The sequence below is a fragment of the Talpa europaea genome (genome assembly GCF_964194135.1).
Source record: "Talpa europaea genome assembly, chromosome: 10".
Taxonomy (NCBI): Eukaryota; Metazoa; Chordata; class Mammalia; order Eulipotyphla; family Talpidae; genus Talpa; species Talpa europaea.
This window is the reverse complement of record NC_140077.1, coordinates 78,816,501-78,830,721: the sequence shown is the minus strand read 5'-3', so window position 1 is coordinate 78,830,721 and position 14,221 is coordinate 78,816,501. Positions and strand designations below refer to the sequence as shown.

Genomic DNA, 14,221 nt, shown 5'->3' with positions numbered 1-14,221 from the left:
ATTTGTAGTGATCCCCAGTAGATATCATTTGTAGTGATCCCTACCCCTTCATAGTTCAAGGTAGTTTGGAGCTGTAAGACAGCGTATGTTCAGTCAATACCATAGGCTACTTTCACAGATTTATTTTTAATTTTCACTCCTTTCTTGACATAAATAATTACTCTGGGAAGAAGTTATTATCTGATTTTAAACTTCACATTTAACCTCTCAGCCACCATATGATCTCTTGTAAAGCACTATGGGTACTTTGTGGTAGGTGTGGTGTGTGTCATATACTTGGGGAGGTGAGAACCGGTTCCCCTAAATCATATTAAATGTAATAAGCCAATGTTGCCTCAGTTACAAAAAAGACACAATTAAAGGGAAAAAAACATTTATAATAAAAAATTATTCTTATCATACTTTAAATACCGACTGTGGACTAAGTGCCATGTAGCACATGTGCTGTTTTTTATTATTCATCTCTCTCACCAAGTCTTTTAGGTAGTTGTGATTCCTAGCTTAGAGTCTTATCCTAGAACAAGCCACAGCTCATTTAACTTACAAAAGAATATAACTTTATTCTTCTTATGGTAAATGTATTGACTTCTTCCATTCCTCCCCGCTACCCCAAAATATAAAACCCCTCAATTAAACATCCCTCATCCCCTACCCAAAGGATCCAGTGAGCTCCTAGAGGTCAGACACCTTTTAAAAAATATTCTTGTCCTTTACACCCCTTCAGGGCCTGGTGAAGTTCTTGGTATGTAATTGGTTTTCAGCACTTTGAATTGGACGCGCCACTCTCCCATTGCAATGCCCGAATCATTAGCATATTTACATTAGTTTTTCCCTTGCTATCCCAACAAATCACAAATGCAGTGACTTCACACAACAGAAATTTATTATTTTGCAGTACTGTAGGTCAGTAACTCAGTATGAGTCACAGGCTAAAATCCAGGTGTTTGCAGAACTGCGTGCCTTTCTGGAGCCTCTAGGGGAGAATCTGTTCCTACTTATTTAGGTTATTGGCAGAATCAAGATATTAGATGTTGTGGGACCAAGGGTCCTGTTTGCTTCCCTTATGTCAGCTGAGGTCATCTACCTTCCTGAGCTGCCCTAATTCCTGCCTCCATTGTGGTCCAAATCAGCAGTGGTGGGCAGAGTCTCTGCCACACTTTGATTATCTCCTGTCTCTGCATGTTTTCTCTCACTGTTAGTCCATGGTAATTGCCTTTGATTAAGGTCTGTAGCCTTACATTTGCAGTCTCGTTTTTGGCCATGTGACATCATACAGATGTATCACAAAGGGGCAGGGCTCTGGAAAGTACAGTCCCACCACCCCATTTTAGTAGATGTGACAGAGAGTGAGGTTCCACTAAAGACTGCTATGGTGAAATTGTTTAAATATCAGAGGTTTTTTGTTTTGTTTTGTTTTGTTTTTAAAGATTTATTTATTCATTCATACAAGCACTGGGTACAGTCAGAAGCATGGGAGGGTGAGAGAATTCACCAGAGCCAGAGCGGGGAACAGAACAGGCAGACTGACAAAATACACCGCTGAGGGGAGCAGTGGGCACAGTAGGAGAGGTCTGCGCGCCATGTGGGACCCTCGCTGGCGGCCAGCTCTCAACCGCTGTACCACCAGGGGAGGCCCTAAATATCAGAGGTTTTAATGGACATTTACACACTGAAATTAAGTACATTTTCTTTTGGATAGATGTTTTGGACATTAAAATTTCAGTTTTTATTATAGACCTTCTTAGGTATTTTATTGCATTGTGATTTATTGCATTTATTTGTTTTTCAGGGGAGGAAATATCCCACTTGGCATAATATAAATTTTGCAGACAAGTTCTTTTCTCTCCATATAGTGCATTTATTGTCAGTTTTTAAATTATTGACAAAAGTTTATTTACTCTTCAAAGGGCTTCTCTCCTTAGCACCAGTCCTGCTTCTGAGTGTCTTATTCCATCATGGACTGGATTATAGAGGGAGTGAAAATGCAGTTTTAACAAGACAATTAGAGAAATTAATATACTATAAAACCTAACCACTTACATACTTCAAAGGTGAATGTAAGTAATTGGAGGTAGTCACCTGCTATTCCAGGAAATCTGTTTGCACCAGAGTTGCATTTATCATATAGAGTGAAGTGTCCGCTGTCTGACTGCTTGCTCTAGTGAGAGCAGGAGAACAAATGAGGACAATTAGACTAATAATGCTGCAATATGGCATCTTACATGCTTTTCTTATGTCCCAGAAGTGGAAAGGTAATTTTCTTTTTAGATGTACATGTGTGAATCTAGTTGTTTATGTGTGTGTTGTACATTGTGAAATGGAATAGACATATATACATTTAATAAAAAGCTAACTAGAACTCTCTGGTACTGATCCTTGTGCAAGATAAATATTTGAAACCCCTTGGGGGGAAACTACGTTGTTGTTTTCGTTACAGAATTGTTTGAACTCCTCTTTACCATTTACAATGAGACAAATGGTTTTCTAATTTTGTGATATTGCCAGCAGAGTGGCTGCATGGCCATCATTCAAACCAGATAGCAGAATTTTCACACTGGAGTCTCTTGAGTGTATAATTCATGTTCCCCACACTATTTCCAAGTGTGATAGATCCCTCTGATTTCAACTGGGAAAATTAGTGTTCTTGAACCGGGCATTAAAACAGTTTCATTGTTTGTGCCAAGTGCCACCTGTGGTCACACACTTGTTTTTCCCACACCTTCTCCAGCACCTCTCTGTGGATCTGTCTTTGGCTTCTACCCCTTCATAGTTCAAGATGGTTTGGAGCCGTAAGGCAGCATATGTTCAGTCAATACTATAGGCTACTTTCACGGATTTATTTTTAATTTTCACTCCTTTCTTGATTTAAGCAATTACTCTGGGAAGAAGTTATTATCTAATTTTAAACTGTGCCCATTTAACCTCTCAGCCACTATAGCAAGTATTTATTTAAAACAATTAGAGAAGCTGCAGAGCAGCATAATTTTCACGTGTAGCCCGTTGAACCTGAACCCTTATTCCTAGGTTTTCATATGTGCATGCTGAGAATTTTAGATGATTTCCTGCTTCTTAATTTGGAAAGATAGAGGTTTGTTTGTTCCCCCCCCCCCAGTCATATTTCACAGTAGTTAGTGTTAAAGAAATAACTGTCAGCTTAAATGCCAGGGATGGGCTATGTGGTTTGAATTTCAGGTCCATACCTTACTAGTTTTGTGATATTTGCAAAGTTCCCTGGTCTCCCTGTGCCTCCCCTCTAATAAGACAAAAGTTATAAACATATCATGAAGCTACCCATGACAAAGGCCTGGTTTACTAGTCCATGAGCCCCCTGAGGTCAAGTCCTTACCCTGTTTACTTCTGTCTCCCTGGCACCTGGAACAACACATGCCTGAAAGTAGGCGATTAACATTTGTTAAAGCCTTATCAAGATAACACATGTAATGCATTTAACACAGTGCCTGGAGCAGAGTAATAATTACAATAAGTTTTCTGGGTTTTTCTCCTCTTAGCATTATTAAAGCTTTTAAATGTAATCACACTTAAAAGATGACATTTTATTTCATAAATGACTTTTATAGCCAAAGTATTAATCCACCATTCAGCTATTCTATATTGACCTAAGATCATATTTCTTAAAATGGAATAAATTTGGCCTTTCTTCACCAAGTCTGCCAGCATAATTTCTGGGTTGACATAAAAGAATGAAAATTAATTCCTGTTCCCTAAAGTTGTGGGTATCTGTGTGTATTTCACAATCAAGTTGAGGTATAAGATGACTTGTATCCTTTTAATTTTCCCAACAAGGAATGTTTGAAACTTTCTTTTCTGCAGTTTGCTCAGATCCTAAGAGGCAGCATTTCTAAAGTGAATTGGCTTATTTTCACTGTGTCACTTTAAACACTTTGCTCAACTGTACTCCATAATAGTTTTAAAAAGGAATGTATTATTTTTTTACCTTTCATTTTCCGTATGGATTTAGTAGGGTTTTTATAAGTGCAGTTGAATTTTAGAGCAAAAGAAATGTCAGAAACCATTTCGTTTTCCTCATTGCTGCATCACTTTCCTTACATCTGAGGAAAATGAATAAAAAAAGAAGCGGAGCAGTTTTAGCTAGTTAGTTGCAAAGGTAAGATGTGAAGCGGATTTCCTGACCTTTAACTGGTTTACTTTTCCTCCCTTATTTAAAAAACAAAAACTACCAACCTGAATCTAACTATATAAAAAGATGTTTCAGTGTTTTTTTTTTCTCATTCAAGTCTTTGAAGAAATTATAGTGCTGAACTTTTAGCTAAATCATTAAGACAATGTGTATATAACCTGTTGTGATAAAATGTGATATTACATTAATTTAGCCACATTTCCCATAATAACAGCATGTTAGAAATTTTCTGTTAAACACATTGTTTAACTTTTGAAAATGGATCTTCATTTTGTTTAGGATGGATTTTATTGTTAATAGAGTAGATACCATGTGCAACTTTTCTCAAATAGCTAGAATAACTGAAGTAATGCAATGATAACATTTCTTATATTTGAACAACTGTCTTAATACACTTAATATAGAAAAAACTCAGAGAGCATTTTCAGTTGTTAGCAATTTTCCCCTAATGTCACCCTTTCTCTGTTTTTGATAATGTTACCCATTGCTTACTTTTATTCATGTCAGTAGGTTAAGATACATAAGTATCTGCTATGGTAAACTATCTCCCCATTCTACAACCATAAATTCTCAAAAGATAAGTGAAATTATGCATCCTGCAGTCTTCAAGCTCCTCACTACCTAGTAATTTGCATGATGGTTTTAATGTCTAATCAGATCACTCCACAGCTCTCCCTTCCCTCCTACAGCTGTTGAAAGAAGTCACAACATTCTTGAGGCTACAGTAATAATAGACACAGCTGGTGTGGATTTTTTAATAAAGGTTTTTAGGAGATAATTACATATTCATTAATCTTGAAATGTAGGAAACATGTCACAGCATTTAAATGTATTCCAGATTTTCCTGAGCATTTATAAACTTTTTGGTATCTCTGCTAGGTAGAGGGAGGCAAGGATGAATCAGTTGAGGTGATGGGGCTCAAGCTCTCTTTCACTGTCAGTCAGCAGGTGAGCCCTTGTCCAGAGCAGAGATATACTTGGGGGAACATGTAAGAGGGAGGTAGTGGAACCCCCATCTTAGACCTGTGTTCAGCAGTTTATCATGAATTTATCCAATTAATAATTGTAGTGGAGAATTCAAACTTTCTTCTTACATCATGACCGATTTTGGAAATGTGATCAAAGAGGTAAGTAGCATACTTAGATTTCCGTTTCAATATATATTCAAGATATGTATAATTTCAATGTTAAAATAAACCCTGTATATTTAGTTATATATAATGAAGATTGTTGTTTATACTATGAGGAAGAATCAGTCTGAGTTGAAAGTAGCAGTGTTTACCCAGGATGTAACTCCTTATAATGATCTCCAGCAGCTCACTAAAAATGGCTTTCAGGTAGATGAAATTTTTTTATATTTTAAGTTTAGTAGAATTCCGGATCATTCTTCTTCTCTGCTTTCTTCACGTGCAGGTCGTCAGTGTGTGTTTGCAGTTAAGGTGTTATGCTGGGTCTAATCTCTGTAAAATGCTAGCATTTGTTCTTCTTTTTCCCTATCATCAATCTTTCACACTCATATCAAACCCCTAATGGATCAGCAGGTTTCCCAGAGCTCCTGGTTAAAATTACCTTTGCTTTTGGTAAACTCTGAACCTTCCAGCCTCAGTGTTTTCACTTGCCCCCTGTGGATTCCGTGAAGCCTCTCTGCACATTCCTCACTGCCAGTCATTTGCTTTATGTCCTGAAATCAGGGGCCTGTGCACAGCCCGCTTATTATTCCTGCTATATCTACCATCATTCCTGGAATGGAGAAAGTGTGTAAATATTTCCAGTAATCGGTGTCGCTTATGCAAACTACCGGTGAAAGTGGTTGGAACTCCCAAAGCTAGAGAGCTTTTGTTTCCTTTACCCAATAACAGTATAAATGCTTTAAATGCAGCTATTTCTAAAAGTTTCTGGGATTTTCTGCCCATTTCCTGATAGAAATTGGAAAATTTACTAGTTTGTATCAAAATAAATGCTGTAATTAGATAATTTATTTCAATTTTATTAATTTCATATTTGAATAATTTTAAATGTTTCCTTCTCTTCACATATACTCATTTTTCACTTTTCTTTTTGGCTTTCATAATACTTGTCTTTAATCCATTCTGACAAGGGCTAACCATTATTAGTAAAAATGGATTCCAGTCTAGATAGGATTTTTGTGAATAATCGGTTTACAATGTCTTCACATTTTGCATAGCTCTGTACAGTTTGTATATACAGCTGTTAGGTTATAACTTTATTCCTGTGGAAAACGGCCTTTGAGATAATACTATGATTGTTGGCGTGACTCTTTCTGTTGCCTCTGACTAAGTGCCCCTGTATACTATGTGTTACATTAACGTTTACCGTAAAGTCCTGGGAAGTCTTTGAACATTATTAGAAAAAGGAGAATGTGCTTTGTGACTAGCAGTGGAGTTTTGGTATCTGTTGCCTCAAGCATGTAAAATTCCTCCATATTGTATGTAAACTTTTGATTTGCTATTTGGCAAAAAGCTGTAGGCTAATGATGGTGAAATAATAGCCATCGAAGTTTGAAATTGAAGTTACTCACTTTGAAAGTCACTGAAGTGTCTTTGCCCTTCAAAGTATATGCTTTTATTCATTTTAAAATGCTTAATAAATGTTTATTATAGTAGTATTTATATTGTTTGCACTTTCTAAAAGTAATACGAGAAAAACATTAGCATATCAGAGCAAGACCAAAAATTATCTAGAGTATTAAATCCCTAAAAAGGTTTCAGTAGTAGTAATGGCTCAGATATTTTTCAGAGATATCAGTATCCTTTCACATACATTGTTATTAAACCTTTAATGTACATAAGTCTGTTCTGTTCTTCCTAAAGTAGGAGTAAGGTGCTGAAGATTAGTGATTACACATCATTTGTAGTTTTAAGAGCCACAACTATGTTCTAAGGGATGTTTCTCAGACAGAAAGATAATTATGATTTATCTACATACCCTTTACTAAATTACTATGTATTACTATGTATGTATTTATTTTTAAATAAAATATTACCATACTTAAATATTTGGGATATACAAGCTACATTCAAAAAGATGGTGAGACCAAAGTAAATCATTTGAGTAGACTTTCTTGTTAAAATTCCCTTTATTTCCCTTTAGTTATACTCCTTAGAGTCCCCCTGGATTGCTCAAAAGCAAATAAAGTTTAACTCACCACATCCTTTTTAAGTTTAGGTTAGATGTTAATGTGCTATTTAAGGACCAGACAGTAAAGAGGAAGTTTAAAAGTTTTGAGTATTCTCAAAAACAATATTCTGATGCTCATGTATTATTTTGGTGATATTTCTTAATGCAGAATTTTGTCTTTAATTTCTTACCAGAGTTTTATCTTCATGTTTATAAGCCTTGTTTTATTTGGTATGTTTGTTGCAGTGGGTACACCTTATTATATGTCTCCAGAGAGAATACATGAAAATGGATACAACTTCAAATCTGACATCTGGTCTCTTGGCTGTCTACTGTATGAGGTGGGTAATGTTGATAAAGTCCATATTGATGTATTTTTACTTATTGTAATACATTTCTCCTATTCCATATAGTATACACTTATTTTAACTTTTTTATGACAAATTAATTGGCTATAGTAATGGTTTTTATAAAGGAATTTAATAGCTATACATACATATTTACTTTCTCTACTATATTTTTGTCTGCTTTTGATGAAAATATTATTTTAAAAATGTCTTTATGTTAATATGTTTTGTATATCTTATAAAAAAGCACATTTAAACTTCTAGAAAAATTTGCTTATCCCATGCATTGCAGGAGAGGGATATAATGGAATGAATTTAAAATATGAAAGCTTGGTAAATATTTTTATAACTACTTTTTTTTCAGTTTTATATAGAGTAATTCACCTTTAAGGACAGCATGCAAGCAGATAATTCTAGGTTATCACTTAATTTAGTTTCTATAAGGAATAATTTGTATTAGTAAAGCTCAGTGAAATTCTCTCCTGTTCCCCTGGTGATAGTTTATCAGAGAAAGTTGGAATCATGACAGTAGATGCTCTGGAAATGCAATGCAGTAATTTGTATGGATAAAAGGAAATATGTTATAAGCACATTTACATTCATATTTAGAGTAATTGTATCAAAGAGTATCTCAAGCTAGTGACTTCTATAATTTTATTTGTTTAATTGAATGGTGATTTTCCTAGGAATAGTCTTTGAGTCCGAGCTATTAGTTAAAAATTAGTCTCTAGCTATAAAACTTTTTATAAAATAAAATGAAGGAAAATAATACATGGAATCATTTTCATAGTTTAATGTGTACAGAGGAAATTTGAAATGAGTAGATATAAACCAATGTATTTATTACCCTATATTTTGTGATTTATCTTCCTGACTTTAATAAAAATACATGGCAAGGTGATCTATTTTAATTGTTCCACCATTACTTGGAAGTGGAGCATGAGAAGGTTTTATTTTTAAAATGTATTTTGTGATTTTTAGTCATTATTTACTGATTGCACATTAAAATTTCCTTAAAGTAAGGTACCTGAGATTATTTATTTTGTTTCTCCTACTGGAGTTACTGAGCCTGCTTTAAAAGAAAGAATTAAATGTTCTTAAATAACATCCTTAGGATGATTTGATTATGAAGAAATATAATACAAAACATGTTTTAAATGTGCACATGAAATTTAAAGATTTATGCTCACTCTATTATAATATGTTAGTAATTTGATACAATCTTAACAAAAACTGTTTTGAGTGTGTTAAGCTGCTGTAATGTTTTAAAGTTACTTTGTGCATTTAAAAATATTTTATACCTGGTTGAGTAACCTTAGATTCCTTCAAGCCATAGTCTAATATTATCAAAGCAACATTTTCTCTTTAAACACTTAAAAGTAAACAGTTGGTTTCCAACAAAATTAAATTTAACAATGAAAAAGAAAAAGTTTAGTCCAGGTAATTCGTATTTTGAGAGTAGTTTACATACTTCTTTTGCATACTCTCAGGTCAAAACTAAAATAATTCTTCACATTCTGAATTTGCCTTTGAAAGGCAGTTTCTCATTTTATGTGTGCTTAAAATGACCACTCGAATGAAAACTGTTTCTTTGGACATTCCTTCCCCTATGAGTTTTATGTGTTGTGGATGATTTTGAGTTAAAGTGTTTATCTTGTTAACTTTAGTTTCCCTCTCAGTTCATTTTCTCACTTCCACCTTGCAAATACTTTGGAACAACTAGAATTTTCCTCAAAATTTAATTTACCTTCATGTTTTATTTCCTCCTAGTTATGTTTCAGTATAATGTTAATAGAGATACCCAGTAATTTAGTTTTAAAAAATTGGCCATCACATTACATAGATATTTGATGTTGTATCCCACTAAGAATTTATTAACAGTGAAGGAATAGGAAGCCTTTTTTGAAAATGTATTTTAAACACAGAAAATTAGACTTTCAAATATTCTTGAAACCTCAGGAAAAAAAAAAAAACTAGCAGAACAGTTTTAATTGATATGCAACAAAGTAGACTTTACTAATTAAAATCAAGATGCTGTGCTTTTGCTACACGGACCTTTACATGGAAAAGTAGGTTTTACACATTTCCTTTATTGTTCAGCGCAGCAATTGCATCCTTACAGGGTTGTAGGTTGGTGGCTTACAGTTCAAAAAAAAAGAGAGCTGCCACCAGCCCTGAAGACAGACAGTGGGCTTTCGTCCCTCCGACACCCCCAGAATACTAATCAGGAAAGTCAGACCCTGGAGGTCAGGGAGCAAGTCAATCATTCTAGCGATCGTCTCAGTGTGGAGGATCAAATTAGCCTGAAAAATTCAGCTGCTGGGAGGAGAGGGCGAGCAGCTGTCAGGGGCAGCATCGAGATGCACTAATGAACCAGATGAATAGTGCAAAAGCTTGAAAATAAAAACAGGACAGTTGACATTTTTCATCTGTCAAAGCAGGAGATGCATGAAAATATACTATTCCTGTTTAACTCCTTAGGGGACATTCAGATTTTTTTTTTAACACTCTGCAGTATTGAGACAAAAGTACTGTAATGAATCCTAGCATATGATAATGAATATATACATTTACTTAGGGTTTCTGCAAACATGAAGAGACTGTAGTTTATATGTGCAGTGTGTTTTTAAGGTGGCATTTTTAATACTCTGTTATTATGTTCTTGCATTTTAAACAAAGGACATGATGATTATTAGAGTTCTTTTAGAAATTCCTTCTCAGAGTTTTTTTAGGAGTATTTTGAGTTGTTTTTTACTTTGTCTTCTTCATGTGGAAGTTTTGTACAGGTTTATGTAGGTTTTATATAAAATGTGGGCTAGGTGAAAATATGTCGAACTGCTTTGTGGGTTTGATTTCCAGTCCCGTCTGCTCCACAGTCAGGCTCCGAAGGAGTTAAAGTCTGTCTGGAGCAGCAGAAGACAGATGAGAGCCATTTTCAGCTTGTCCTGTCCCCGCTGACGCTCACTGAGTAGCACAGCATGGACTAGCGTGTTTCACACACACTCTGCCTGTCTGGGGAATGTACACATTGTCCTTCCAAAATCAAACTTATTAGCACATGTAGAAAAGGGTGACTGACTTTGGGGCAGCCTCACCCTCGTGTTGTATTCTTGCTGTTGCGGTTCAAAGCTTTAGAAGGTTTCCAACAGGATGCGAACATTTTTAAATTGAATTTTTAGTTTGTAACCCTGCTTACCACAGCAGTTGCTTGCACTTTAAATGTCAAGTTAGAACCTTGTCTTAAAATAAATTTAAATTCAATAATGTCTTTTTTAAAGTTGTTCATTCTTGGAGTCATTTTTTTTTTCCCTGCGTAAAAAACTTGTATGGATGTTTTGAAGTAGTGACTATGACTTGTAGAGCTTTTGAACATATTTAGTATTTTTGGGACATTATCCAAAGAAAAGAAGTTCTAATTCATTTTAAACTACTTGAGCATCAGTTATATTATTCAGATTAAAAAGATTTTTTTTTCTCTCCACATAGCTTTTCCTACCAAAAACATCATGTTAGATAAAAATAATATATATTCTGTTTCCTAATTGTTGCTAGATTATAACTCAGTTTTAACTGCAGTTTCATTTTTGTTATATTTTGGGAATTACATGGTTGATATATACTGTGGATACCTATTTAATCACAAGATAGACTAGTTGTTTTTATGCCATTATATTTGCGATGAGTTTTAAGTTATTTTATGTTCTTAAGACTGTTTTAAATTATGTATGTATAAGCAAATGATTTTATGTTAACTTTCTCCCTTTTGGGGAATATTAAATGTTGAAAAAAATAACCAAAAATTGAGGTAAGATTTTTAGAACTTACTAAATAACTCTCAGAAAGAAGATATTGGTAAAAAATCAAAATGCCCTAAAACTTTATTTAAAGTATTTGTAAGTATTTCTATCCCATTATAATGTGCTTGATGAAATCACATTTAAAGTTGCCATGTACTTATATCAGTTTATTTGGGACATTTTACAGATGGCTGCATTACAGAGTCCATTCTATGGTGACAAAATGAATTTATACTCTCTATGTAAGAAGATCGAGCAGTGTGACTACCCACCACTTCCTTCAGATCACTATTCAGAGGAAGTGAGTAATTTTTCAGTCCATGCGTTCATCTCTTGTTCATTTTCCTTATGCCTGTATCTTACTAGAAATTTTCGTTTATACAGATATGCAAATGATGAGGAGAGGTGGCGGAAATTGTATTTTTCATTTGTGTTCATTCTCTTGGACACTTGCTGTTAAATAGTTGACTCTGCAATTCATAATATGGAGCGGAACACCAACACGGCGTGTGGTATAAAATTGGCCACTTCTAGGTGTGCAAAGAACAGTAGCTGACTTCACAGCATACTGAACACAGCTGAGGGCAGAATTAATTCTCAAACCCAGGCTCTAGTTAATCACCTTGTCTAGTTGCCCTGTTTAATAGGGTAACTCCTCATTCTCACAGTCTCGGACTAACAATTTTAAGTTTCTTTGTTGGCAGAACATCCCTTCCTTCCATGTTTTCCAAAAAATTGAAACGTCTCTTAGCTATATACCTCTCACCTTATTCTTGCAGCTTTACCCTTCCTCCCCTGCCAATACCTGCCCCAGCACCACCACACTGGTGCAATCATTCCTATGGGGAAATGTTTTGAGGTTATCATTGCGACATGTTAGAAAGTATATTGGATGGTTTTAAAGGTTGAGGAGGCTTTATCTTACTAAGATCTGAGTCTAGCTAGTGCTTGCTTTGGTGACCCATTGAAACGGAATTATTTGAGTGCTCCCCAGCATCTGGGTTGCAGATATTTCCCATTTAGGCTAATGTATCATGATTTTAGCAATATTTTAAGGAGGATATTTGCAGAAGAGCTTTGTTTCAGGTTACTAAATGTGTCCATGTGACTCTTTTCGGAAAGCTCATTGGAGGTCTACCCAAAGGAAACACTGTCTTTAGCTAGGACATCTCACCTTCTCATGAGCAACAGATTTTGCCCAAGGAAAACAGAAAGGGGCAAAGGCAAAATATAAAACAATTATAATGTTCACTCATTAGATAGTCTTGTCACTCTATTTCGTAATAACTAGCAATGGGTATTAGTTTTATATATGGAAAATTGAATCAATATAACTTGAATAATAAATATCTAAAGAATTTTTACCATATGTAAAGCATTTGTGGTCTTGGAATGTTAGAAGTAGCTTTTTTCCTAGTAGTTTTGATACTGATAATTACTGATGCCTGGTTTTCTGTTTCATAGCATTTGTATTTGGGTAATTAGAATAAACCTTTTAAGCAGTAGTGATCATTTAAAAGTATTATCTTTATTTGATGTTAATGCTATTATGTTAGCCATTTTTAATTACTATTTTGGGTATAGAATATAAATATAGCATTTCACAAAACCAACTTAAGAACTATAGGCCTGGAAATACAGTAGGGTGTGAACAATAATGCAAAATGATAGCAAGAATGTCAGGGGCCGTTCTTTGTTGTGTCATTCATGCTGTCTTCTTTTTTCCATGAAGCGCATGAATATTTCACATATCTGCATCCTCATCCCCTATTCTTCTTGACTAATTTTCAGACTGTCTGAATTTGCATTTCACATGGTAGCTGATTAGGAGATGCCGAGTGCAGCAGTGAAGCCTCAGCAGGCGGTTACCATGGTGACCTTCAGCAGGATTTTAATGATGATACCACTAGTGGTTCGTTGAAGTCGGCCTGCCTGCAGGGCTACTTCACTGCAGCTAAGTGTGAAGTTGGATATGCGGATTCTCAGCCAAGGGGCAAATATCAAAGTCTGGCCCAGATAGAAGGTCTTAGAGTTGGGAAAGGAAAATAGATTCCACTTTTTATTGTACTTTATATAGTTACCAGTTTCGAAAAGAGATATAAAGCAAAATATGTTATATGGTGCACTTTCCAAAAAAGACAGTGTGATTCCTCATATTGGTAGATTCTGTTGTTAAGCTATGGTAAACTAGGAAGTTACAGTATCCTGGCAAACATGGAAACTAATTCTTACTGAAGAAATGAAATATAAGAAATACAGACTAATAATGTTACTCTAATTTGTTCAGTTATTTAGGAAAGTTCTCAGAACAAGAGCTTTGAAATGCAGATATGCTGATACATACAGTCTCTTCTTAAGAAGGAACTCAATTTGTTGGTAAAATAATTATTCAGATTTTATGGTAGAAAAATTCCAAACAGATTTGATGCTGCCATGCATTAATATTTGTTTATATATTAGATCTGTTAAAAGTGCAAATTTCCCTTTAATTTTCAGCCTAGCACAAAATAGGAGACAATGAAAAAAAAAGTGAAGTATAGAGTTTTTAAACAGTGAGATTTTAATTAAGAGAGATTCTTGCAGTGTTATAACTGATGTGGTAACAGACTTTGTAATTGGAAAAAACAATTTAAGCAAAGGTATTTTCTATCAGATATCTATGTGGAAGTTTACCAAATTGATTTATTTGCTGCTAAATATTTAAGACTTCTGCCCAAACAGGATTTGAATGGAACATTTCATGAGAATAATAACTATGCCTACCAGTCAGCCTCATATTG

General features: G+C 34.7%; 1 protein-coding gene across 1 annotated transcript in view; it reads left to right on the top strand.

Annotated features, from left to right (window-relative positions):
- Positions 1 to 14,221, top strand: part of NEK7 (NIMA related kinase 7) — a gene marked incomplete at its 3' end in the record, with an annotated part of 87,374 nt that overhangs the window by 56,749 nt on the left and 16,404 nt on the right. Inside the window, exons 7-8 of the mRNA XM_084245224.1 lie at positions 7,544 to 7,638; positions 11,629 to 11,742. Of these exons, the coding sequence (XP_084101350.1) occupies positions 7,544 to 7,638; positions 11,629 to 11,742 (209 nt within the window). The remainder of the gene's footprint in view (positions 1 to 7,543; positions 7,639 to 11,628; positions 11,743 to 14,221) is intronic.